The 25,603-nt window shown below is 38.2% G+C and overlaps 2 protein-coding genes across 2 annotated transcripts; one reads left to right on the top strand and one right to left on the bottom strand.

Moving 5' to 3' along the window:
• Nucleotides 1-509: 509 nt before the first annotated feature.
• LOC5566775 (60S ribosomal protein L7) lies at nucleotides 510-1,512 on the top strand. Its single transcript, XM_001651134.2, has one exon. It carries the CDS (start codon nucleotides 648-650, stop codon nucleotides 1,404-1,406), a length of 759 nt encoding a protein of 252 aa, XP_001651184.2. The 5' UTR covers nucleotides 510-647; the 3' UTR covers nucleotides 1,407-1,512.
• A 35-nt stretch (nucleotides 1,513-1,547) lies between these two features.
• On the bottom strand, nucleotides 1,548-21,549 carry LOC5566776 (protein LST8 homolog). The gene is made up of 4 exons (XM_021844329.1): nucleotides 21,417-21,549; nucleotides 21,210-21,350; nucleotides 19,759-20,467; nucleotides 1,548-1,759 (listed from the first exon to the last, which is right to left on the bottom strand). Exons 1-4 carry the CDS (start codon nucleotides 21,423-21,425, stop codon nucleotides 1,638-1,640), a joined length of 981 nt encoding a protein of 326 aa, XP_021700021.1. The 5' UTR covers nucleotides 21,426-21,549; the 3' UTR covers nucleotides 1,548-1,637.
• Nucleotides 21,550-25,603: the final 4,054 nt, after the last annotated feature.

Here is a 25,603-nt window from a genome sequence, read left to right as displayed (position 1 = left end):
TCCCATTTCAGAGACTCGGTACGAATAGGCTGTTTATCAGCCAAATAATTCGCCAAAAGTGGCTTTTGAACAGCCCTTAATAACGATATAGTTCCTGTTAGCCCTGTTGGCAATGCCTTTTATTCGACTATAGAACCGTTTTGGTGCCAGTTTTTACTGCTTATTGGTTACTTGGGTGGTGTTCCCTTTGTTCTCGCTCAGAAACATGTTGGGTACATAAGTGTCAAACTGCATACATTTTCGCGTTGACATTTATAGCCCCGCCTATCTCCGCCAGCAAAAGATGTTCCTGCTGCGACGCCAGCGACATTCTTCTTCTATGGTTTATTACTTCTATTAGTTGAACATGCTGATTTTTTACCGTGTGAGGAAGCGCCGAAATGTATGCAAATTATAGCGAGTGCGATCCGAGTATGATGCCCCCATTTTTTACGCCGTCCCTGATTTGTTTACCTGCGGCTTGAATACAAATCTACTTTATCGACGCACAAATGTCACTTTTTTCAAAACGATTTTCTTGCCCGTCTGTCTCTTGTTCCAAACAAATAAACGTGTTCGGTTCGGAATCGACGTCGTACCGCGGAATAAATCAGTTTTTCCCGTAGAATTCGGGTTATTTCCGCTGTAGTTCCACACACATCGAGGAAATGGAAAAGTACGCCGTCCCTAACAAACTCCCGGCCGAGGAGATCAGCATTTTGGCACAGCGCAAAGCCCGTATCAAGCGCGAAACCGATCAATGGGTTCGGAAGCCGCTGCCGGAGAACCGCAAAAAGAAGTTCTGCAAACCTGAGCTGTTTATTGCCGATTACCGCAAGGCCGAGCGTGATTCGATGCGGATTAAGAGGAACTTCTTGAAGACCGGTGTACAGCTGAAGGACGATGGGATTGAACACGGACGGTTGATCTTGGTGTTCCGCCATCGGGGTAAGTTCATTTCCAACAAGGAAGTGATGCACATCCTGGCCAAGCTGGGTTTACCGTACAAGCGGAGGGCGGTTCTGCTGAAGCTGACCGAGGGCGTCCACGCCATGCTGAAGATGGTGGAACCGTGGATTATCTGGGGCTACCCGAACATTGCCACGGTTCGCGAGCTGGTCTACAAATATGGCCTGTTCAAGCCGGAACAGGGCGAGAAGGGGCCGAAAAAGATTCCGATCGCGTCGAACAAACAGGTCGAGGAGAAGTTTGGCCACCTGGGGATCATTTGCGTGGAAGATTTGCTGCACGAGTTGCTGACGGTGGGCAAAAATTTCAACAAGGTGACGAAGATTCTGCACACTTTCGAGCTGCGGTCACCGGTGGACGGATGGAAAACGGCCCGGAAGGGAAAGCTGCGGACGTTGGGCGGCGAGGCCGGTTTTCGAGGGGATGAAATAAACGAGTTCTTCAAGAGGTTGCTGTGAGGCGGCACTCGCTCTTAGGTATGTAAGTTACGGCGTTTAGTTATTAAGACTCATCTTCCCTTTGGTTCTGTGTAAAGTTCAATACAAATTCTCTTTGTAAAGCAAATGTTCGGATTGAAGAATTAGACAGAAAGAAATCCGTTTCGAGAAAGCAATTGGATAAAGCTAGTGTATAGATTTATTACATTATGACTTAAAAGTAGTTTGTATATTCTCCAATTTGTTGAAGGTCTAAGTTTTCGTCGAACCGTCTCTGAAGGCAAGGGCTGTGATTGCTTTCAAATGCCCATGGTATTCTCGTTCAATAGATTTGGTTTCGATCTTCCATAACCGTGCGTGTCCATCAGATGACGCTAGAAAGAAAGATAAACGCGATTTCGATTATTTAGAAGGAACGAATGACCTTCGGGTTAAAGTCCCTCTCAAACAACAACAACAAATTATTTAGACTTTTGGCTGTACCTTTTTTCGTTAGTAAACTGATTTACGAGATTTCGCTGAAGTAATTTAAGTAAGTCAGATGAAAAAATAGTGTATAATATTGATCCCAAAATGCTGCCTTCAGAAAGCTCTTATAGGAAGTCTTTCAGACTTGGAGTTCTAATAATTAAGTGTACGATTTTATATAACCTTTAATTATTCTAACAATGTATGTTGGAAAATTGAAGTTCTTTAATTTTACAATCAAACCTTGTCAAACACTGTCAAATGCTTTTTCTATGTCTAGAAGAGTAAGACCAGATTTGTTGGAACGAATCAAATTTGTTACACGTAAAAGTTGATGAGTGCTCGAATGTCCATGGCGGAATCCAAACTGTTCATTGGCAAAAATTGAATTTTCGTTGATCTTATTCTGTTCAAAATATTTGTTGTTTTTCAAAAAGATCACTGATAGAGGAAAGCAAGTTGATTGGACGATAGTTAAAAGCATTGATAGGATTTAAAATTTGTCCGGTTTTAGAGTTTCAACTTAAAATATTCGTTCAATATATCAAACAAGAAGTTTTGTGATGAGTACCTATGTAAATAATTCCATCATCGCCAGAGTCTTTCATATGATTGATATTTTTTTAAATAATAGTCTCATTTTTTCCAAATCAGTACCCAAATAATTGTAAAAAAACGTTCTGTTTGAGAATGCATTTTGCGTTTTAATTCTCAATCTGAAAAAAAAGTTTTAATTTGTTTTTTTGCAGATTCTGCCATCAGATTTTCATAGCAGAATTTCGAGTAAGGTACCGCGGGGCAAGTGGGTAAATGGGATAAGTGAAAATAATTGGTATATTCAAATGAACAAGTGAATTAACGTTGTAAACCTAAACCTTAGAGGCCATTGAAAACATTACGATAGGCAAGACATTTCTGAGATTTTTCAGCCATTATTGCAATCTTGGCGTGCAATCTTATTTTACATTATTTTTGGGCTTTACTGAATAAATTGAATATTTTTGGTTCATCCTCTGAATTGGTATACCGTTTGGCTGCAATTTGTGTATCACTAATAGGCATAAAACAATGATATTTTTGGGTACCAGGGACAGTTTTAACCTTTTCAAACAATTCCACCAATTCCTCTGACATTTTAACATATTGTTCATTAGATTTATAACAGAAATTTAATTTGGTGATACATGTATCAGTTTGTTTCACTGCCCAGTCGAATAGTTCTCGCGGAGTTGCGATTGTGTTTCCATAGTATTTTGCAAGACTTGCTCTTTTTGCCATTCGCTTGAGAGTGCCACCAATAGCGTCACAGGGGCCTTTGCCGTGGGATGTGGCAAAAAGTGCCACTCTGCTTCCAATCCATGTATTTTCTTGAAATTACATAAGCTGGCATTTTTTTTTTATTTTTATAATGAGCTGCAGCTCCATCTGACTTAAAAATAACTTTTGATTTGTTTAACAAAATTTACCAATTTTGAAATAAATAGCTGAACTGCTACTGTGTCATGGGTCTGATATTATAATAAAACTAACATTTTCCAATTTATTATCTTTTTATGGTAAATCTAGAATTGGTGTATCACTGCTTGGGAAGTATTCCAGTGATATCCTTGAGCAGCGTTATAATTTTCAGAAAAGTTGCTAATTACCAGTATTTAACCTTCGTCCTTGACGCTTTTTTGTCTTTTTTGTTTCGTAGAAAAGAAGACTGTTATTTGCAAATAAAATCATGAGTTATGAGCTTATCAACTTTTTTTTAGGTAGATAACAATACAAACATATTCATTATTTCTTATTCATCTGGCGTTTAAGGCAGGTACGTTTAGTAAGTTTTTTTTCACAGCACTTTTTCTAGAAGAGAATTTAATGGGATATGGATAAGGTTGTTACTTTTCAATGTTTGCAATACTGTTGTGATACCTTTCGAACCATAAAAATCCGTCGAATTGGTAGACGGAGTTGATTTCCTCATAGGCAAAGGCGAAGTCCATTGATTGCCTTCATTTATAAAACATAATCACTGTATAAATCCGTTTTTTAACTATTCTCAATAAAAAATACAATTTATTTTCTGATTCAAACTCATTTATCACTTGAAAACACGATCATATTTGACAGTTTAAAACAACATCTTTGAAAAAAAAAATCCGTTTTGGACTTAGAAAAATTCGAAGTTAGAAAAACTTTTTCTCTAAAATATGCCCAGTTTGCAATGTATGGACGACTTTTAGTAAATTTAATTACGAAACTTTTTGCTTAAGGATGATCAAAATCTGAAATGGCCGTTTTTTTTTAAATCGACTTTAAAGTTTTGAATATTTTTTTTTCAGTGTAGAAAATGTGTGTTTTTTTTTTGTATGACAGCTTCGTTGTCTGTGCTGGACCCCGTAGTGCAAATTTTTACCTCTACTTTTACCAATATTTAGACGGAATAGGCTATGTTGCCCGCTTTAACACTATTTTGGATGAATATTGTGCAGAAGTAGTTTTATTAAATTGTTTTTGCTTCAGTTTCCCTCGTAGTCATATTTGTATAGTCATCCTATAGTTCTGAGCAATCGGATTCTTGTTTACGCATGGAGAAGCGACATGAAAATATATGTTATTAATTAATGCATTTCTTGGAAATAACATACAGGGCTATGTTGTTGTAGTCTATGTTGACAAATTGTAGCACAGATGTCATCTCCAAGCATCTTTTGACAATGATAGACAGAAAATGTTAATTATACAGAATGCGGTCGTATATCAAACGATAGCGATAGGGAGATCCTTTTTTCCCGAATGGAATGAAGGTTATTGAAGTGAAAAACATGAAATGTACTTCCATCTATACGCGAACAAGAACTATCTGAAGTGCCTCGTCATGTTTACGTCATGTATTCTCTAGTATTTTAGTCGTTTATGCTACTAGTCTGAAACGTGATGTGTTATACTATATGAATAAATTTCAAAATATGAATCAAGTGTTTGGTTTTAAATAGTCTTTATCTTCCGAAAGTCGTACTGAAATGCTAATCAATACAATACTTTTCTAGGAGAGATGACTGTCTATGTTGCCATCTTGTAGTACCGAATCCAAGTTGTAGATAATTAATATGAGAAGTATCAAATCCAAATGTACTGTAAATGTGTTTGGTGTGGTCATCGATGTGCTTTATGTTCGTCTTATTGTTATTGTTCTGAGGTCTTCTCAAAATGAGAATTCAATTGAATAATGTCTCAAGTTAGTTTACAGTTTGGATAGACAAAGTTATTGGTACGGTATTATTGGTACGGTATTATGAATATATAGGGGGGCTGAAATGATATACAATATGTGTTCGCTAAAAACTAAAAATGTTACTTACCCCTTTCTTAGTATACCCACTAAGGGGCGATCCATTAATTACGTAAGACAATTTTCAGGGTTTTTCAACCCCCCTCCCCCCATGGTAAGATTTTTTGTATGAAAAATAAAAATAAATTGTATGGCGCGTTAGAAATTGGAACCCCCCCCCCCCCTCCCCCCCATAAACCCTTACATAATTAATGGACAGCCCCTAACGCATATGGATCGTTTTTACTAGAGATGTACCGAATATTCGGGCCGAATATCTCGATTATTTTGATTTTGCCGAATATTCGGCCTGCCGAATAATGAAATCTGTTATTCGGCCGAATAGGCCGAATAGTGATCGAATAATAACAAAATAAAATAAATTGTAACAAAACATTATGTTTCATACGAAGGAAAATTAAAAAAAAACGATTAATTTATTCAAGTGATAATAGGGAAAGTGTACCAGTTATGGCCATAGTGGTTCCCTATTTGGCCATATGTGAAATTTCGATGACTTTCACATTTTTCATCTTTTTGAATGTTTTAACCTCAAGATATATTCTATATCTTACTGCTAAAACACACACAACTTTTCAAAATGTGGAGACATTCAAGTTATCACGTATGGCGAAATAGGGAACCACTATGGCCATAACTGGTACACCTACCCTACATCAAATTTTCCCTTTGGTGGATTCCATGGATGGAGTTTGATACTAAATGTTTAAAAATGTGAGTATTTTTCCGTTCTACGGCCGATGCTGCTCAATATACAAGCCATTCAATATGCCATTCATCTTGCATGGATTGTATTGTGGCATTATTTTTACGTAAACTGAAAGTGCTTTTCACCTTGGTTTTGTAAAATATATGGAAACAACGAAAATCAAAATTTTGCATTTATTATCGCTTGTGCCTATAGGAACACATGTGACTATAGTAGCACTATTTCTAATTCCTGTTCCAATAGCTTTACGGCGTAGGCAAAACAAAAAAAAAAAAAAATCTAAATCGTATGTTTATTAAAAAAAAAAAATTAAAGTTTCTCTACTATAGGAACAGTAGGTGTACTATAGGTGCAAGGGAGCTAGAATTTTAAGCAAATAATCATTTCTTGAACAAAATTAAGCTGTGAATCAATGGTACTTAGATAAATAACTCCTGACATTCATGTCAAAAAATATTTTGCAACGATTTATAGAAAAACGGTCGTAAAAAGCTACTAAAGCAAATATAGGGGACTGTCTACTAAGGGAACACCGACCCTATGCGATGTATTTGCTCTAATTAATATGAAGCACTTCCAGAAGTCGGATGAGAAATAAAGCGACGTATTAACCTAGTTCCTTAAAAAGTTAAATGGATGACAACTGCAATCAAAAAGATACAAATCCCTTACTTTAGAAATATAAATCCTCAGAGCTTTTGACTTTATTTTTTTCTTCACACGGTTTCAAAAGCTTAAAACGATCATTCCGATCAATTCTTCACCGTGGAAGCTATTCCTATTTAAAAACTAGGTGTTATTCGACCGAAATTAACGGTTTTATTCGGCCGAATATTGAGTCATTATTCGGCCGAATGTTCGGCCGAATATTCGTTTGGCCGAATAATGATTTCTCATCTATTCGGTATTCGGCCGAAAGCCGAATAGTGCTATTCGGTACATCTCTAGTTTTTACCTCAGTTTGATGGTAATTCGATCCGTGTCCGTGCTGATCTATGTGCTTAGGCTCCTAACACGACGTTTGATACATACGACAGACGACTTGCTCCCTCGTGATGGTGTTGTTGTTAGTTGTTATACATGAAAAGAAAGAAAGAAAGAAAGTTATTAGTATTAGGAATAAACAGGATTTAGTGAGTTTTCATTGAATTACATTTGACTACATCGCTGATTATAGTCAACGACATCGGAAACTTTATGTGTTGACTGTTGATCTAGTTTTTCCTCAGTCCCGTTGGTCAGTATTGCTAAAGGTCCTTTTTAACATGTTTATTAGTACTTGGACAAGTTGAATATTTTAAGTTTACTACTTTTGTCATGTTGGTCAATAATGATTTTGATCAGTTTGTTTTATACATCTATTCATATTCAAATCTGGTCTCGTCTGTTTTCATTTAGAATCGTCGTAAATACATTTCTATGTGTTAAAAACTATACTAGAAATAATAAAGAAATAGAAAGTCAGTTTTTTTGTCCGGATCCACTTTTCGGTGACAAAATAAAGCTTCATCGCGCCTAAGCCCTATCTATTTATTATAATTTTGCGAGAATGAAGTTGTTGTAGTTTTATGATACCAACATAATAAATGTGGTTTTTTATTATGATTCTAATGAGAGAAGCATAACAAATTAACATTTGTGTCACATTCTACTCGATGGATCCTCAGTCATTCTCCTCATTAGTCAATATTATAACCATTTAAACAAAATCTAACCTATCTACATCAAAGCGTGGCTACGGCTCCTGTTACCCCGATGCCTGGTAACAGGATAACCGTTGGATCACATCCGTAAGATTGATGCATCTATGCCAGATGGTTGATGACGCGGCATTAAACAAATATTTCCTGATGTGATACCACCACGACTGGACATGTCTTTGGTTCCCATATAAGTGCTAATGGGGTAAGCCCACCCATCGCGGCAAGATTACACGTCCTAGGGGAGGGTAGAAAATGTGTTTTTATTTTTTCAATATTTTTCTCTAAAACGTCAGGAAATTTCACGACAGTCCCCCATACAACACTTTTTTGTAGGTCTTACCGTTTTTAAGTTATACGGGTTTATAAAAAAAAGTAAAAAAAACTTTGACCCTTTCCAAATGTTAGTCTAGATCGATTTTGAAAAAAACAAAATACGCAAAGTATCTTAGTTTCACATACTTTTGACATCCAGAAAGTTTCATTGAATTCTGAAGGGGTGCTGCCAATCGCGTGTCGAGTTGGCGTGAAAGCCGTCTATTGCAGCCAACTACAACACGATAGTAACTCAGCAGAAGAAAAATTGAGCTACTGATGCTGCCATCATCACTTGCGGAGCTGACAAATTTCATTCACCATTTGAACCTCCGGAAAGTGATGCAGGTACCTACTTGAAGCCGCTTTTAATGTGCATTATCCATGTTGACATAGAAATATTTTTAGGGGCCACCAACAATGAAATTTGTTGAATATAATTACTAGTCGTTATTACAACAATAAAATGCTATTATAAGCCGGCATATAATAAAGAATTATTGTTGTTTGGATACAGAATCTAATTGAATATAAAATAGTTTTCTCTGCGTGATGTAAGTATACAAGGTTTGCAATTATCATAGAACAACAGGGCGTGCTGATACTTCAAGAAACACTATACTCGAAGCGTTAAATGTTATTATCATGGACAAATCACTCCTCTAAAAAAGGTTGCCAAATATTACGATATTAATATGTTTACTTCTGACAGCTGATTAAAAGGAAGACGTTGATTGAAAAGTTACAATATAAGAGAACGCACGGAAATCTCGTGGAATGTCTATGTAATGCTAGTTCAAAACATAAAAAAATGGGGTAAGGTACCGTGGGGCAAGTGGGTAATGGATTTAGCATAGTTGGGATTCTTCAAATCCTAGAGACTTTAAATTAAAACAAATGAGGTCGTGTATATTTTTTAGCTTGACTCCCACCAAATATAAGCAGTATGCTGAAATTTATTTTTATGAAACATTGAAGAAAAAGGTACAGAAAAAGTTTTCGAAAAACGTTTCCTTACTTTTCACTTACCCCACAAGTGGGGCAAGTGAAAAGTTCATCGTTTTGAACAATAAATTCAAAAACTAACAGTTATATTCACGATTTCTATTACTTTTAACATTTGTTAAGGCGTCGCAATGAACTATAATATAAGTAACATGTAAACAAAGAAAATTGTATTCCTTTTACTTGAATTTTCTTCTGTTCAGTTATGTTTGTTCAAATGATTCGACAAAATTATAACCGGAACATTTCCAATGTTATTTCTTACATCATGGGACAGCAATTGCATTTCTGCTCTGTAGAATTTACACCGCTTGTTATTTGTTAAGAAAATCGGATATGATGTCGGATAACTCTTCGGGAGAAATCGAACGGAATCCTTCAATAAAGTATTTAGAAACTTTGTTATGTGGATACACCTATATCCAATTTTTTTTATATTTGGAACTAGCTTTGCATAGGCATTCCACGAGATTTACGTGCGTTCTCTTATATTGGAACTTTTCAATCAACGTCTTCCTCTCAATCGGCTGTCCACAGTAAATATATTAATATCGTAATATTTGGCAACCTTTTTTTAGAGAAGTTCCATGATTTGGCCATGATAATAGCTTTTCACACTTTGAGTATAGTGTTTCTTGAATTATCAGCACGTTCTGTTGTTCTATGATAGTTGTGAACCTTGTATACTTATAGCTACCTAAAGAGAAAACACAAATTCGATCTCTAATAGGAAACTTTTCACTTGCCCCACTTGATGAGAAAATTGACGGTGTTTCAATTTAGTTATTTTTAGTTCTATGTCGAATCAATTCTGAAACTTTTTTTATTGCAGTTTAAAACTGTCAGAGAGGACAACTTAGAAGTGGTACAGAAAGTTGTTTTCCGCAACTTTTTTCCTCTGAAAATATTAAAATAAGATTGCACGCCGCCAACTTGTTACGGAGTGATAATTGACAGGTTAACAATCTTTCGCTCTATTATGCAATAATGGCTGAAAAATCTCAGAATTATCTTACCTATCGTAATGTTCTCAATGGCCTCGAATGTTTACGCATGAGTTTGAAACGTTAATTTACATATTCAGTTAAATATACCGATTATTTTCACTTACCCCATTTACCCACTTGCCCCGCGGTACCTTATAGGGGTATCCACATAAAAAAGTTTCTAAATACTTTATTGAAGCATTCCGTTTGATTTCTTCCGAAGAGTTATCCGACGTCATACTCGATTTTCTTAACAAATAACGAGCGGTGTAAATTCTACAGAGCAGAAATGCAATTGCTGTCCCACAAGATAAGAATAAAATTTCCTTTGTTTTTTTTTTTGTTTGGGACACCTTAACAAATGTTGAAGGTAATAGAAATCGTGAATATAACTGTTAGTCTTTGAATTTATTGTTCAAAACGATAAACTTTTCACTTACCCCACTTGTGGGGCAAGTGAAAAGTAAGTAGACGTTTTTCAAAAACTTTTTCTGTATTTTTTCTTCAATTTTACATAAAAATAAATTACAGCATATTGCTTGTATTTGGGTGGAGTCAAGCTAAAAAAAATACACGAACTCACAGGGTGTCTACTACCTGGAAAAACCTGGAAAACCTGGAATTATCAGGGAATTTTATTCAACCTGGAAAAAAACCTGGAATTCTCAGGGAATTTTGGCTATAATCAGGGAAATTATTTTGCTTCTGTAATACAAGGTATAATATGTCCTTTTCGTGACAGAAAATCTTTTCAATCATTAAAATTTTCGGCTGCGCCTCTATCAAGACGCTGCTAGAAATATTAAGTCCTTATTTTTTATTAACGGTTTTTATTTATCCAACATAAAACATAAATTTATGATTGGAAAGGTGGTAAAGACAAGCACAGTTCCCATTTACAGTGGGGTGTCGTTCATGAGCATATGAAACTTGGTGGAAAATATTCCAAATTTGTTTACAAAAATATTTTTCGACTATTCTACAACTTCTGGAAAAAATTCGAGGAATGCTTCAGATATTCTAGTGATTCTTTCTGGAATACCATTACTTCTCTAAGGATGATGCCAGCATTATTTCAAGGGATGCTTAAATGAATTCCTGCACAAATTTTGTTAAGAAAATTGTAGAGCAACATCATTACCTCCAGTAATTTTCACATAGATTACTCTGAAAAAAAATGACAGCGGTTAGCCTATGATTTCCTCCAAATGTTTTTCCACAGATTCATTCACCGATTTTTCCAGTTGTTAGTTATAGGAAATTCACCACATATTCCTTCTTTGCACAAACGTTCATTCCATAGTTTCGATATTTTTGCAAGAAATCCTACAATAATTCTCACGTCGTTTTTTTTTTTTCATTTTTCACATGGATTTAAAAAAAATCATCCACGATTACTTTCAGAAATTGCTCCAAAAATTTCCTCAGGCCTTACTACGATGAAATCTTTTATGAACTTTTCCAAGAATTCCTCAAAAAATTCGACCTGGAATTCCTCAATTAGTTTCTCCAGAAATTTCTCTTAGAATATTTCAGCATTTCGTCAAAATGTTATTGCGGTGGTTCAAACTTTTATCTTACAATTTTTCAAATAATATTTCCAAACTCCTTGGATTCTTCAAAACTTCATTCAAGGTTCCACATAAGATAGCTATTCTAACAGGTTTTTCTTTCATACTTATATTTCTATTATGTATTAGGGAGTCTCTTCGAATTTCTTGTAGGACAATATTCAGAGATACAAGTTTTTTTCAGCTAAGCTTTTTAGCTAAGAAGAATTTCTACAAGAATGCAGAAGTTTTTTTCAGAGATCCTCGTAGGAATTCATCAAGGCATATTAGAACTCACACAGAAATTTTCTTTACAAATTCCACGCGGATTTTTCTCTAAATTTCTTTCGTTGTAGGTTATGGCCTCCAGTCTATTGTACTCAAAAACGGATTTTAAGTTTTCATCCGACGTTTCGGACACATTTATTGTGCCTGAAACGTCGGATGAAAACTTAAAATCCGTTTTTGAGCATAATAGACTGAAGGCTATAACCTACAACATAATCATCACAGTCGTAGCCCCGAGTAAATTTCTTTCTAAATCCTTGACATTTCGCTAGAGTGGAGACATCTCTAGAAGAACGACTAGTTTTTTTTTAATTTCTTTGGACAATTAAAAAAAAATTCAGAAATTTCTTAAAGGTATCGAAAACTAAATCCTTGAAAGAATGTCATAAAAAGTTCTTGAAAAATCACAAAATAAATTGAAGAGATCGTTGGAGTAATATGTGAAAAAAATCCACGGTAAATCGAGCATTCATACTTGTCGTAATGTCAAGGGACTCCTACAAGTCTTAGAATTATCCTTAGAGAAATGTCTGTTCAAATGAGGAACAAAAATTTCATGACTTGGTTCATGGTGTTTTTTTATATTCATAATCGTCTCATCTCTATTTGTTTTTTTTTTTTTCATGTGAGAGGTATTTAAAATTCTTATTTCTAAAACTATCAAACGCTACCAGACCCGATATTGTCTTGGAAAAAAAAAATACAAAATGCCCTCTAAAGAAATTGGGTGTATCGCTAATGTCCATGATTTAGAATCCCATTTTAGGGGAAAGGTTTTTTCCCTTATGTTCGAATAAACTATTTTCTTCATCTGATTTTGATGATTGAAGGCACTTTCAGATCATTTGAAAAGAATAATTATATTTTGTGGAAATCAAACAAAAATCACAAAATTTTTAATTATTTTTTTAATGTTATTTTTTGTTTATTAAAATGAAAAATACTTTTATGTTCTATGTAAATTTGAGTATTTTTTATTTAAGTGCTTTGAAACACTTAAAAACTTTGAAACACACCAAAAACTTATTTATTTTTAATCATATAAAATGAACTATTCATCAATCATTTATGTTTTTAGAGAATTTCCAGAATTTGGATTTATTTTTAATCTGGAAAAACCTGGAAATCTCAGGGAATTTCATTTCTGTAAATGAGTAGACACCCTGACTCATTTGTTTTAATTTAAAGTCTCTAGGATTTGAAGAACCCCAACTATGCGAAATCCATTACCCACTTGCCCCACGGTACCTTACGTTGAAATTTCTTTCTATCCACGTTTTAAAAACGGATCAAGGTTTTAAGATCTTCGTCTATAGTAAAGAACAGATTCAAATATTACCTTCAAATTTGGGTATTATGTTTCAACAATGGAATTGGCAAAATCAAACTTCATCTCATATCAGAAAACTTATTATTATCGCATCATACAAGCCCTGAATGCATTCATTCAAGAATCTTTAGACAAATTTATCAGAGAAGAAAATCTAGGCAAAATTCATATCGGAATAATGAAGTTTTAACTAAAATAAATTACCTGTAACGAATCATCGTGAAGTGTTCCTGAAATATTTATTTTCAGCAATTTTAAATGTTATTGTTGGAGACATTCAAGGCGGAATGGCTGGATGAATTTGAGGGACCCGAACGCAAAGGGGGTGTAACATTCCTTGTTGAGTGCTCGCCCGTGTCAGTCGACTATCGCGCTTTGTGATATATCAACACCGAAGTTCACCAGTGTTTTTCCCAAGTATATGGTTTTTTTCCTGGCTGCGAAACGGAAAGCATACCGCCGATAGTGCATCCGCTCAAGGAGCAGCTACCATTGGTCGAGCTCAGACTGGTAGACTGAACATCTTTAACCTCATCACCACCAGCACTGTTCGTTGGCGATAATACCACAAGAGGCATCGTCTAAAACGCACCTCGTAGCAGAACAAAAGCTCTGCGTGTCACAGTCGGTGATCGCGACCAGGCGAACAAAATTGCTGCCTTTGAGCGCTTTTCGATTGAGTCTAAATTCCCAGTCGAGAGGTCGAATGTTATGGAGTGGTAACGGGGCATAATTTGACTCGCGCAGACATCATGTCAGGAGCAGGTTGGTTTAAAAATCGTGTCGTTCCGCTAGCTCCTGTTCTTGATTCAAATCAAATAAATAAAGTGTTTCGTGCGACCTTCTCTGGATAAGCCTTTTAAAGCATCCTTGTGATTGGACGTCTTCGATTACCTGTCCGTCCATATTGTCATCTAAAAGCCAGGAAAGCCTGCGTCGGACCACAACTCGTACCGTCTTATTGCGATGTTGTCGTGTCTTCTAAAGCTGTTAGAGAAGATGATTTGGCTGGAAAAATAGGTTGAATCGAATGGCCTTCTCTCAGATACTCGATTTGGATCCCGCTAGGCAAGGGAACGGGGTGGTAAATGACTGGACAATGCGTACCATTGGTACTTCGCGTACCTGCAGGTATAAAATAGACCCCATTTGTGGTCCTTAGCCTCTTGTCCAGTAACTCCTATCCCTACCTCCCCGTGGTACCGCCTGGGGAACGAGTAACCCTAGGGAAGATCGGGTAACCAACCCTGGTGGGACCGTGGTCGTATGCTTTCAGGGAAGGGGGGCTCCTCTTTTCTGAGGGTGTAGCTTATCAGAGCGTCTGTTCTCCATGTTAGGGGCGGCTCAAAACAGCGTCTGTTCTCCATGTTAGGAGCGGCTGATCATCGTCCTAGTGCCAGCGTGGGACTCTAAACATTGCTGTGCACGATGATCCTCCGGCGAGACAGGGGGTTGGTGCAGGCCTTACAAGCCTGCCGTAAAAATCATCAGTACAGGAAGCATACAATGTAAATTCGGACCGGAACAATCGGCATAGACCCTGGCATCGAAAACGGACTAACGATTGGAAACTCAGATCATGGAACTGTAAGTCTCTCAATTTCTTGGGAAGTACCCGCATTCTTTCCGAATTATTGAGGGTCCACAAGTTCGACATCGTAGCGCTGCAGGAGGTTTGCTGGAAAGGGTCGACGGTACATACGTATAGCGATGGTTATACCATCTACCAGAGCTGCGGCAACAGACATGAGAGGGGCACAGCTTTTATCGTGATGGGCGAAATGCAGAGGCGCGTGATTGGGTGGTGGCCAATCGACAACAGAATCAAAGGCCGTGTCTTCAATATCAGCATAATCAACGTGCACAGCCCTCACCTAGCAAGTGACGATGACGATAAGGACGCTTTCTACGCGCAGCTGGAACGTGAATACGACGGCTGCCCAAGCCATGATGTCAAAATCGTTATCGGAGATGTCAACGCTCAGGTTGGCCAGGAGGAGGAATTTAGACCGATTATAGGGAAGTTCAGCGCTCACCAGCTTACGAACGAAAACGGCCTTAGACTGATTGATTTCGCCGCCTCCAAAAACATGGCCATACGTAGTACCTACTTCCAGCACAGCCTCCCGTATCGGTACACCTGGAGATCACCCCAACAGACTGAATCACAAATCGACCACGTTTTGATTGATGGAAGGCACTTCTCGGACATTATCGACGTCAGAACCTATCGCGGCGCAAACATCGATTCGGACCACTACCTTGTGACGGTTAAAGTGCGCCAACGACTCTCCGTTGCGAACAACATTCGGTACCGACGCCCGCCCCGGTACAATCTGGAGCGACTCAAGCAACCCGAAGTCGCAACTGAATACGCGCAAAGCCTTGAGGCAGCGTTGCCGGAAGAGGGAGAGCTCACCGAAGCCCCTCTTGAGGACTGCTGGAGTAGTCTCAAAGCAGCCATAAACAACGCAGCGGAAGGTGCCGCGTTGGGTTCATGGAAGGAAATCGACGGAACGGTTGGTTCGACGAGGAGTGTCGGACGGTTTTGGACGAGAAGAATGCAGCGCGGGCGATGATGCTGCAGCAAGGCACACGTCAAAACGTGGAACGATACAAACAGAAGCGAAGACAGCAAAACCATCTATTCCGGGATAAAAAGCGCCGCCTGGAAGAGTTGGAGTGCGAAGAGATGGAGCAGCTGTATCGTTCTCAAGACACGCGTAAGTTCTACAAGAAACTCAATGCATCCCGCAAAGGCTTTGTGCCGCGAGCCGAAAGGTGCCGGGATAAGTGGAGGTATCTTGACGGACGAACGTGAGGTGATTGAAAGGTGGAAGCAGCACTACGATGAACACCTAAACGGCGCAGAGGAGGAAGATCAAGATAGCAGGAGGAATGGCTTCATCAGTACGGCGGATGAAGGAGACGTGCCAACTCCCACAATAGATGAAGTTAAGGATGCAATCAAACAGCTCAAGAACAACAAAGCAGCTGGAAAGGATGGTATTGGAGCGGAACTTATTAAAATGGGCCCGGACAGGTTGACCACTTGTCTGCACCGATTGATAGCCAGGATCTGGGATACAGAACAGCTACCGGAGGAGTGGAAGGAGGGAATAATATACCCAATATACAAAAAGGGTGAGAAGTTAGAATGTGAGATCTATCGAGCGATCACCATGCTTAACGCAGCCTATAAAGTACTTTCCCAGATCATCTTCCGCCGTCTATCGCCACTGGCAAGCAGATTTGTGGGAAGTTATCAAGCCGGTTTGTGGACGGGCGATCGATGACAGACCAAATCTTTATGTTGCGGCAGATCCTCCAAAAGTGTCGCGAATATCACGTCCCTACGCACCACCTATTCATCGATTTTAAAGCGGCCTATGATACCATCGACCACGAAGAGCTATGAAAGATTATGGACGAGAATGGTTTTCCTGGGAAACTGACAAGACTGATCAAAGCAACGATGGATAGTGTACAGTGCTGTGTGAAGATATCGGGTGCATTATCGGACTCGTTTGAAACACGCAAAGGACTTCGACAAGGCGATGGCCTTTCCTGCCTCCTGTTCAATATTGCGCTAGAAGGTGTTATGAAACGGGCGGGCTTCAACATGCGGGGCACGATCTTCAATAAATCCAGAAATTCGGAAGAACGTTCCAGGTGGTTTCTGAACAGTATACCAGGCTGAAACGTGAAGCAGATCGGGTTGGATGGAAGGTAAATACGTCGAAGACGAAATATCTGCTGGCTGGAGGAACCAAGCGCGATAGAGCTCGCATTGGCAGATGCGTGATGATCGACGGGGATGAGTTCGAGGTGGTGGACGAATTTGTCTACCTCGGATCTTTGATAACATCGGATAACAACTGCAGCAGAGAAATTCGAAGACTCATCATTGCCGGAAGTCGTGCTTACTGCGGACTCCACAAGACCTTGCGGTCTGGTAAACTTAACTAAGTGTACCATGTACAAGACGCTGATAAGACCGGTAGTCCTCTACGGGCATGAGACGTGGACAATGCTCGAAGAGGACCTGCAAGCGCTAGGAGTTTTTGAACGACGTGTGCTTAGGACGATCTTCGGCGGAGTATGTGAGAACGACGTATGGAGGAGAAGGATGAACCACGAGCTTGCGCAACTCTACGGTGAACCCAGTATCCAGAAGGTCGCCAAAGCTGGAAGGGTACGATGGGCGGGACACTTTGTGAGAATGCCGGACAACAATCCCGCAAAAACGGTGTTCATCTCAAATCCGGCCGGTACAAGACGAAGGGGAGCGCAACGAGCTAGGTGGTTTGACCAAGTGGAGCAGGATCTTGGAAGTGTGGGGCGATCTAGAAACTGGAGGTTAGCAGCCATGGACCGAGTTAATTGACGTAACATTGTGGCGCAGGTCATGTCTTGAAGGACGTAGAGCCAGCAAAAGTAAAAGTAAAGTAAGTAGGCAAGGGAACGAGCAATTGTCTTGCGCTGCTTTCTACTGGAATCCAACTGACCTATGCTCGAAAAGAGCAAATGAGCTGAGTCTTTTTGGATATTAAGGGGGCTTTCATGCAGTTATCGTAGATGTCCTTTCAGCCAAACTCCGCGAGTGTGGACTTGCCCCGATTTTAAATAACTATTTGTACAATTTGTTGTCTGAGAAGCATATGTTTTTCTCACATGGAAACTCAACAACTTCTCGAATAAGTTACGTGGGTCTCCTTTATAGCTCATGTTTAAGCCCTCTTCTTTACAGCTTTTACGTAAGAGATATTGATGAATGTCTCATAAGAAATTGCTCACTAAGACAGCTTGCGGATCACTCCGTTGTTTCTGGACAGGGCCATAGACGGACAATCTCCAAGGACCATTGCAAGATAATCTGGACAATTTGTCCATATAGGTTGTGAAGCTCTGTATCCAATTCTCTCCGGAGAAAACTGAGTTAGGTCTTTTCTAGGAAGCGTGATTTTCATTTATCGACTCCTTCAGCATGGCTTCGATTTGTAGTCGCAGGCTAGGCTAAGGAAGGCCCCTACTGTTTTGTACTATTCTTACTAAAGCAATTGTTAATTTTTAGTATATTCCTTCACAGGACAGATGTCGTCCTTAGCGTGAAATTTGTGGAGGTTGCATTCAGCATCTATGCGGCAATGACCTCACTGTATGTACCTGCGATTCTGAGTAGGGTTCTGCGTTTTGGAAATTACCTTCAAGCTTTTGGAAATGTTCATATGTCACACGAACATCGAACAAAAGTTTTGGATAATTTTTGTGTGGACTTTCTTAGAAAATTGATTCAAACAATTTCTGGAGGAATTCCCAAAAGATTTGTATGTGTAACCTCTATACTGCCCATAAAAGCATACCAGTCTCATGTCTGCTGGATTTTATTTTTATTTTATTTATTTATTTATCAATACAATAACAGCATAAATAATCTCATACTGATTTTCAAAGCATATGCTACCATGATGATCTAAAATAAGTTATACCTAAGACCAATGTACATTCTGTTCATTAGAAAAGAAAACAGTAACTTCACTTTTAAAAGAAAAAAGTTCCTTTCATTTCTGCAACTTCTTGGCAATTCATTCCAGTATCTTATGGCTCGATGTCGAAACGATTCTTTCAGATAGTTTGTAGAGCATCGAGGCACATTCAGCAAAGATGTTCGTGAAGATCTAGCAAAATTGAAGAAGTGTTGCAAATATTGCGGAAGATTATTTATAATCTTGTAAGTTCGAAGGCACATTCTGAGTTTAAGGTGGCTAAAGAAATCACAACCAAGAATCGCATTTTTGTAACTAGAAATATGTTCATACTTTTTTAGATTAAATGCGTATCTGGTGGCAGCATTAAAAACTAAATTCAATTTCTTTATGTTTTCCTTAGAAATGGTCCCAAACAAAACCGTAATCAAATAGGGGAACTATAAGTGATCTGATGAGTTGAATTCGGGTATGCTGTGGTGTGCAATGTCTTAGAGTGACAAGGGAGTGCAAAGCATTATAAACTTTATTGCATACAGAGGTTACTTGAGCATTCCAGTTTAAGTTTGAATCCATGAGTAGGCCTAGGTTTTTAACCACTTCCGAATAAACAATTTTATCTTCTCCGACTTGAACCAGAGGAAGATTCGGCAATTTTGTGCGTTTCGTTCTAAAAACTATAGTTTGCGTTTTTTTTCGCATTCAGGGTTAATCCGTTTTGCTCACACCATTGCAAGATGTTGCGTATATCGGAGTTGATGTTGCTTACGATATCAGAAATATCCATGAGAGCTCCAGAGATGTATAACTGACAATCATCAGCATATAAATGAAACTTACAGAACGATAATACTAGAGGTAAGTCATTGATATACATTGAAAATAGTAACGGTCCAAGAATTGAACCTTGCGGCACACCACTGAAAATAGAAATCAAATCAGATTTTCGATTGTTAAATTCAACATATTGTAACCGTTGCTCCAAATAGGATTCTATTAATTTAACAGACAGATGGTGTAGATGAAAATTTCCTATTCACATGGGACAATTATGCGTTATGGGCAGTGTAGGTTAAACAAAAAACAACAGGAAAAATCCGTTGAAATTTTCCGAAGTTCCACGATTACAATTTGGGATCAAGATACCCCAAGGTACAGAAAACGTAACTTAGTTGAAGAGTTATGGACATTGATCTCACCTGTGAACAAATACTTGGAATCGTTGCTAAACACCGCATCCCACATCCAATACTTCTCGATCTTCAGTTCCGCATGCAGTTGGAACGTATCTGTTCTATAAATTCGCGCCGTTCCATCCCCGGAGCAGGTCACCAGCAAACTCGAATCCGGGCTGAACTTACACCGCAGGGCGTACTTCTTGTGGGCCTCTATCCGCAGTTTGGGATCCGTTTGCGTCAGCTGAGTCTCACTGTTAATGCTATTGGACAAACTCCAGATGTAACAGTTGCCCTTGTTGTTCACCGCGGCCATGTACTGCCCATTGGGACTGATGGCAATGTCCTGTATGGACGCTTCCACCTCCGGTATCAACTGTTCGTGGACGTCGGATTTTACGTCCCACAGATACACGCTTCCCCCTTGGCTTCCGATGGCCAACTCGACCTGGTTCGGATGCAAACACACCGCATTGACCGGCGTTAGGCAATCGAACATCCTCTTGCAGGCCGGATTTGGTGAGCTCATGTCCCAGATTCGCACCCGACAGTCCTCCCCACCGGTGAAAATCCACTTGCCGTCCTCTTGGAACCCGACGCGAGTCACGTTCTTGGTGACGCTTTCGAAGTTGATCATCGGATAGTTGTAGTTCATGTCGTAGAGGCGAATGTGCTGATAGCCACCCGCCGCCAGAATCGTTCCGTTCGGGATGATGTCCAGGGCGTTTACTTGCTGGAAACGGAATCGAAACGGTAAAAGGTACTTGAGAGACCTCATACTTGAGAAAATAGACCGAACAGGAATCAACAAGTCCAAACAAACCAGAGTCAAGATTATTTCGTAATTTTTTCAGTCCTTCAGAAATTCATGCAATAATTCTACCATCGTTTTTTCTAGGACTTCCCCCAGGATTCTCGTTCAAAATAGCTTCAAGAATTCAGGCAGAAAAACTCCGAAATTGTATTATTTAGGTAATGCACAGCCCCCAGTCACAACTGGAGAAATCTGGACTTGGGTAGTGTTGGAGTGTTCAAGGATCTCCTGTGCATATTCTGGAGAAATAAGTCTCCGTATCTTTTGAAAGTCGCTGGAGGAAACTCTAGATGAATTCCTGGAGGGATTCTTCAAACATCTTTGGAGCAATTTTAGATTGAACTCCTGATAAAGTTTGTGGGAAATCTCTGAAGGAATTTCGTGAGGAATCACTGGAAATATTCCAGGTAAAATCAATGGAGAAATCAATGGATGACAAAAAAAAAGCTTTTCACCAAGGAAGTCTCTAAAACTTTCTCTGAAGTTTCTATAGAATTTGCACTAGGATTCAATGCAAAGAGAAAAGGGAAAAAATAGAGACTTTAGAGACCCATTTGGTTTAAAATTGTTTTTAGAGAAATAGAGACTTGGATTAAAATGATGAACAAGTCTCTAGAAAAAGACCTGCTACAAGTCCTGCAAATTGTGAAGAACTACTCACCGAATCCGCGTGCTGTAGGGTTCGCTGGCATAGTCCCGAATACGGCTGCCATAGTTTGATGGTGTGGTCATAGCCTCCGGTGGCCAGAAGGGGCTCGTTGAACGGGTCAAACGACATGTTATTTTGCACGGAGTTTTGTTTCTAGAAAGGAGGAACATCCGCTCAAAATTTATATATTCTATATTATCAAAACTACATGCTACTTACCAGCGTCATTTTAGCAGGAATTTTAATTAATTTTCCGTTGAATTGATTAATTTCTGCTAAAATTAATTTCTATGGCTGGTGATGGAAAAATCTGTGTTGTTGTTTACATCCCGTTTTTGACAGATTTCCTTTCGCGACCGGCTTCGACACGCTTAAAACTTAAAACACAGCTTGAGCATGTGTGACGAAGAATGAATGGCTGGTGCTAGCATGCATCTAAGGATTGATGCTGTCCTTCGATGTTCGATGTTCCCAGTGCGCAAAACATCGTGAGCTCGTCGGTCCACTATGGGTAGGCTGACCATAAAGTAAAAGGATAAAAACGGGACAAATGAAGGACAAAAATGGGTCAATTTTTAAAAGTTATAAATAGCGTTTTTTTGGAAGTTTTGAGAAAATTTGTAACAATTTTACGCTTTTTGGAAACATGTTTATTTGGTGTTAGTAGAATCATTTGAGGTACAGTGGGAGAAGTGGATCATTTCTTCATAAACACTTAATTTATTTCGCCGAGGCCGGCAAAACTTTTTGCCGAGAACCCAACAGCTGAGATCTCGGCGAAAATCTCGGTAAAAGTTCAAAATGCCGAACAGACTGCAAAACGGAACACTTACCCAGCTGTCAAAATTTGCTGAGCAGATCGGCAATGTTTGCCGAAAATTTCGGTATATTTTTACCGAAATTCAGTAATGTTTATTGTTATTTTTTATTTCACTGAATCAGATAAAAATAGCAGAAGAAAACAAGATTTAAACATTTAAAATTAAGAAAATTTATTTGAGTTTTTTGCAAAATAAAACAATATTTTATTGATGTTGAGGCGACGCAGCTCACACACAGTTTGGTTGTTCTTGAACGCTCCGAATATAGTTGTGTCTGAAATAAAAAGTATAAAATGTTTGCTTATTCAATTTGAAAATGTTTGCTTATTCAATTGAATTTTAGTGAAAAACGAACAACGGAAATAAAAATTCGCTTCCAATAACTTACACGCAGCGAACTGGACTATCGAAATTCATACTTTTTGCCTTATGAAAGATGGAACGATTATCGCAATACGAACGCTTTATGTATCGTTTTAGCATCACTCCACACCAAGGCGTCGATAGGCGCGGGGTGTACGTACGAGCCTATCGATCGCAAGGTCCTTGGTTCGATTCCAGGTTGCCGCGAAAACTATTTTTGTTTTCAAATTTCGGTTTCATAAGGCAAATTTATGAATTTCAACCCGATTCCTTGTGGCGAATTTTCATAAGGGGTTCCTATGTTTATCGATAGTCCATTTGCCTGAGTGTACATAAAGAGCCCAGCATCCAAAAACACTTTTGCACTTTTCCTTTTGACCGCACGTGTTTGAAATATTTGACAGATCCACTTTTCCGAATCTCGGTAAACTAATTCGTTTGCCGAATACTGTGGCAATTTGAAATACCGAATTTCGGTAATTTATATAAATAACCGATTTTCGGCACTTCACATCTGTCAATTCGGATCTAGTGTCAAATTTCAACGAGATTTCAGTTAAAATACGATTTACCGGCCGAGTTCGTTAATTTGTTTTACCGAAACCAAATTTAACAATTAAGCATACATACTTGAATATGTTGAATGCTTTAGCACCAACGTTTTAGCACAGACAAACAGACGTAACACTAACGAAATTTCCATCGACCACTCATTTAACGATAATAGGGTCCTAAAGCCCTGTCCCGATTTTAGCGCCAAACGCTTAAGTTTAAGCCAAAAACACATGTTTACTCAATTTTCAAATGTTTTGCGTTGGTTTAAGTCGAAAAACATTTATTTTAGATTTTGTCACACCCCTTGGCTTAAACTCAAATTTTGGGTGTATTTTGCTTTCCGTGTCCCTTTCGAAATGTCAGATAGAAATAACCCCAGTGTTGAAACTAAAACCCCTGTGGTGTTTTTGTCGACTAAGCGAACGTCAAACATGATCTCAAGTGTCAAGGTTCATTTATGGACCCAATTTTTAAATTAAAGTTTACATATGATATAGCCGTTATTTGAGCGGGAAAAAATGCTAAAGTAGTTGAAGTAACATGCTCTTTCGAGTTGTTAAATAAAAACAAGATTTTATTAAAAATTTTAGGACCCTATTTCAAAATCGCTATGTTACAAATCTCACAAAACTCACGTGCGCCTCTGACGTATCGTTTTTCTTCGCATTTGATGTTTCACACTACCGCCATCTGCAGGTCTTGTTGCACGAAACAGTATTTCGTGCAACATGCTCACCAGATGATGATGGTGTAAACTGGGCGATGGATTTTGAAGAAATTTGTTCTAAGTGTTACGTCTGTTTGTCTGTGGTTTTAGGTTATATTCTTACGTCCACACTGATATTGTATATTTTGCCATAATCCAAACTGCGATCGCAGCTCAGTTTGGAAGCTGCGAACTTATTTGCACGTTGAAAGAAAATTGTCCACTACATAGTATAAAAACGATGTTAATTTTCAACACCACAAGCAGCTAAAAAGATGGGAATACACATTGATGATTCGAATTCCCTGCCAGACTAGATAACTACATATAATAATGGATGGAATGCAACCCTTTTAAACTGAAATTTATACTTCTGAGACGTAATTATTCCAAATTGCACAACATTTCTTTGAATTTCGTCATTAATGACATAGTGTGTAAGAGATCTGTTTAGCCGTTTATTTACATTCATGAAAGCCGCCCGGAGTTTTCACAGCCGCCATGCCATTGTTTCGACTTTGACATTAGCTTCGCATCTAGAAAAGTTCGCACCGTATGAGGAGGTGCGAATACGGTTTGGTGCTGCGAAGTCAATACTATTGCAAAACTGATACTACACGTACACTAACACAAGCAAACTTGTTAGTTACAAAAATCAATTAATTTGAAAATTGTTTTCCACCAATCAAAAATCCATTGTATCTCTGTCTAAAATGGAATACTATTATTTTTTTCAACACATGGTGAGAATTTCAGTTCTAATTGAATGAATCACAATGAAAAATATGTGTTTCTTATAAATAAATACAGATATATTGAACATGGTACACTTACCCCTACTTTTTAATGGGGTGCACTGTAAGACTAAAGTACCCTTTAATGGGTAAAAAAGTACCCTCTTTGAGAGAAACTAGTTTAACTCTTTAAAAGAGTAAAGGGCCTGTACTCATTAAAGAGTAAACCGCTTGTACGTCAATTCAACGAGTGAATTTTACCCACTATTCGTAATCAATTCAGTTTAGAGAGTGGGTAAAATATACTCTTTTATTTATTTTCTAGATTTAACTTTTTAATTCGAATTAAATAAAAATAAATAAATGGAGCCAGGGCAATAAAAATCAATGAGCAATAAAACACTTTATTAGGGCCTATATAAAATAAAAATAATAATGAAATGCACTTAACCTACAATGCTACAATGTTTTATAATCTTATTAACTATAAATTTTCTTCAAGGCTGAAAAATCTGCAGCTTATACTAATTCCAGTCATTGGTCCTCGCATTGACCGGAATACTATTTTCTATGCGTCCGCTTTTGGTCGTAAAAATCTGCCTTCTTTAGCTCAACCATGGCTACACAATTGCATTTTTCGCCAAACCTACAAAGACAACAGCATTTCTTTAGTTAACAACGAAATGAATGAAGTTTTTTGATTTTAAACTTACCCGAAAATGTTGAAACTTGTCCATTTGTCCGCAACTGTTCACAATAAGCGATCCGAACACGACTTGGGTGACGAACAAAAGATAATGGCCGATAAGAGTTTTCATAAGAAATCCTAAAGACATTCTTCACCCATTAAAGAGTAAAGCATTTGAACTAATAAAAGGATACAAAATACCCATTATCCAAAACAAAAAACTACCCCATTTTTTGACAGCTTCATACATGAGGAAAAAATGGGTGCTTTTTACGCCTTAAAGGGTAGTGCCATGTTTACAGTGTGGGGTAAGTGGATCAAGTAGTATTATCATTTATTGGCAGACTGCTCACGAGAATTTGAATAAATTTTAATATCCAGAAATTTTGTTTTCCTGTATGTTTTTTTCATTCTTAGCTTAAATTTGTCAAATTGACCGTAGAAAAATTTGAAATAATCCACCTAAAAGTTTTTTGAATCTTTCTGGGATATAAAAAAAAATATGATTTTTGCAAAATTCAAACAAAACTTTTCGTGGT

The sequence above is a fragment of the Aedes aegypti genome, chromosome 1, assembly GCF_002204515.2.
Source record: "Aedes aegypti strain LVP_AGWG chromosome 1, AaegL5.0 Primary Assembly, whole genome shotgun sequence".
Classification (NCBI taxonomy): domain Eukaryota; kingdom Metazoa; phylum Arthropoda; class Insecta; order Diptera; family Culicidae; genus Aedes; species Aedes aegypti.
The sequence above is the reverse complement of the archived record's forward strand: the minus strand, read 5'-3'. Positions and strand labels throughout refer to the sequence as shown.

Bases quoted from the DNA above. Each gene is read 5' to 3' on its own strand.
- LOC5566775 (XM_001651134.2), top strand. From the start codon at position 648: ATGGAAAAGTACGCCGTCCCTAACAAACTCCCGGCCGAGGAGATCAGC.
- LOC5566776 (XM_021844329.1), bottom strand. The intron at 20,468-21,209 runs GTGAGTAGTTCT...TTCCGTTTCCAG, and splicing joins CCCTACAGCACGCGGATTCG to CAAGTAAACGCCCTGGACAT. The intron at 1,760-19,758 runs GTGAGATCAATG...CTTTCTTTCTAG, and splicing joins TTCCAAGTATTTGTTCACAG to CGTCATCTGATGGACACGCA.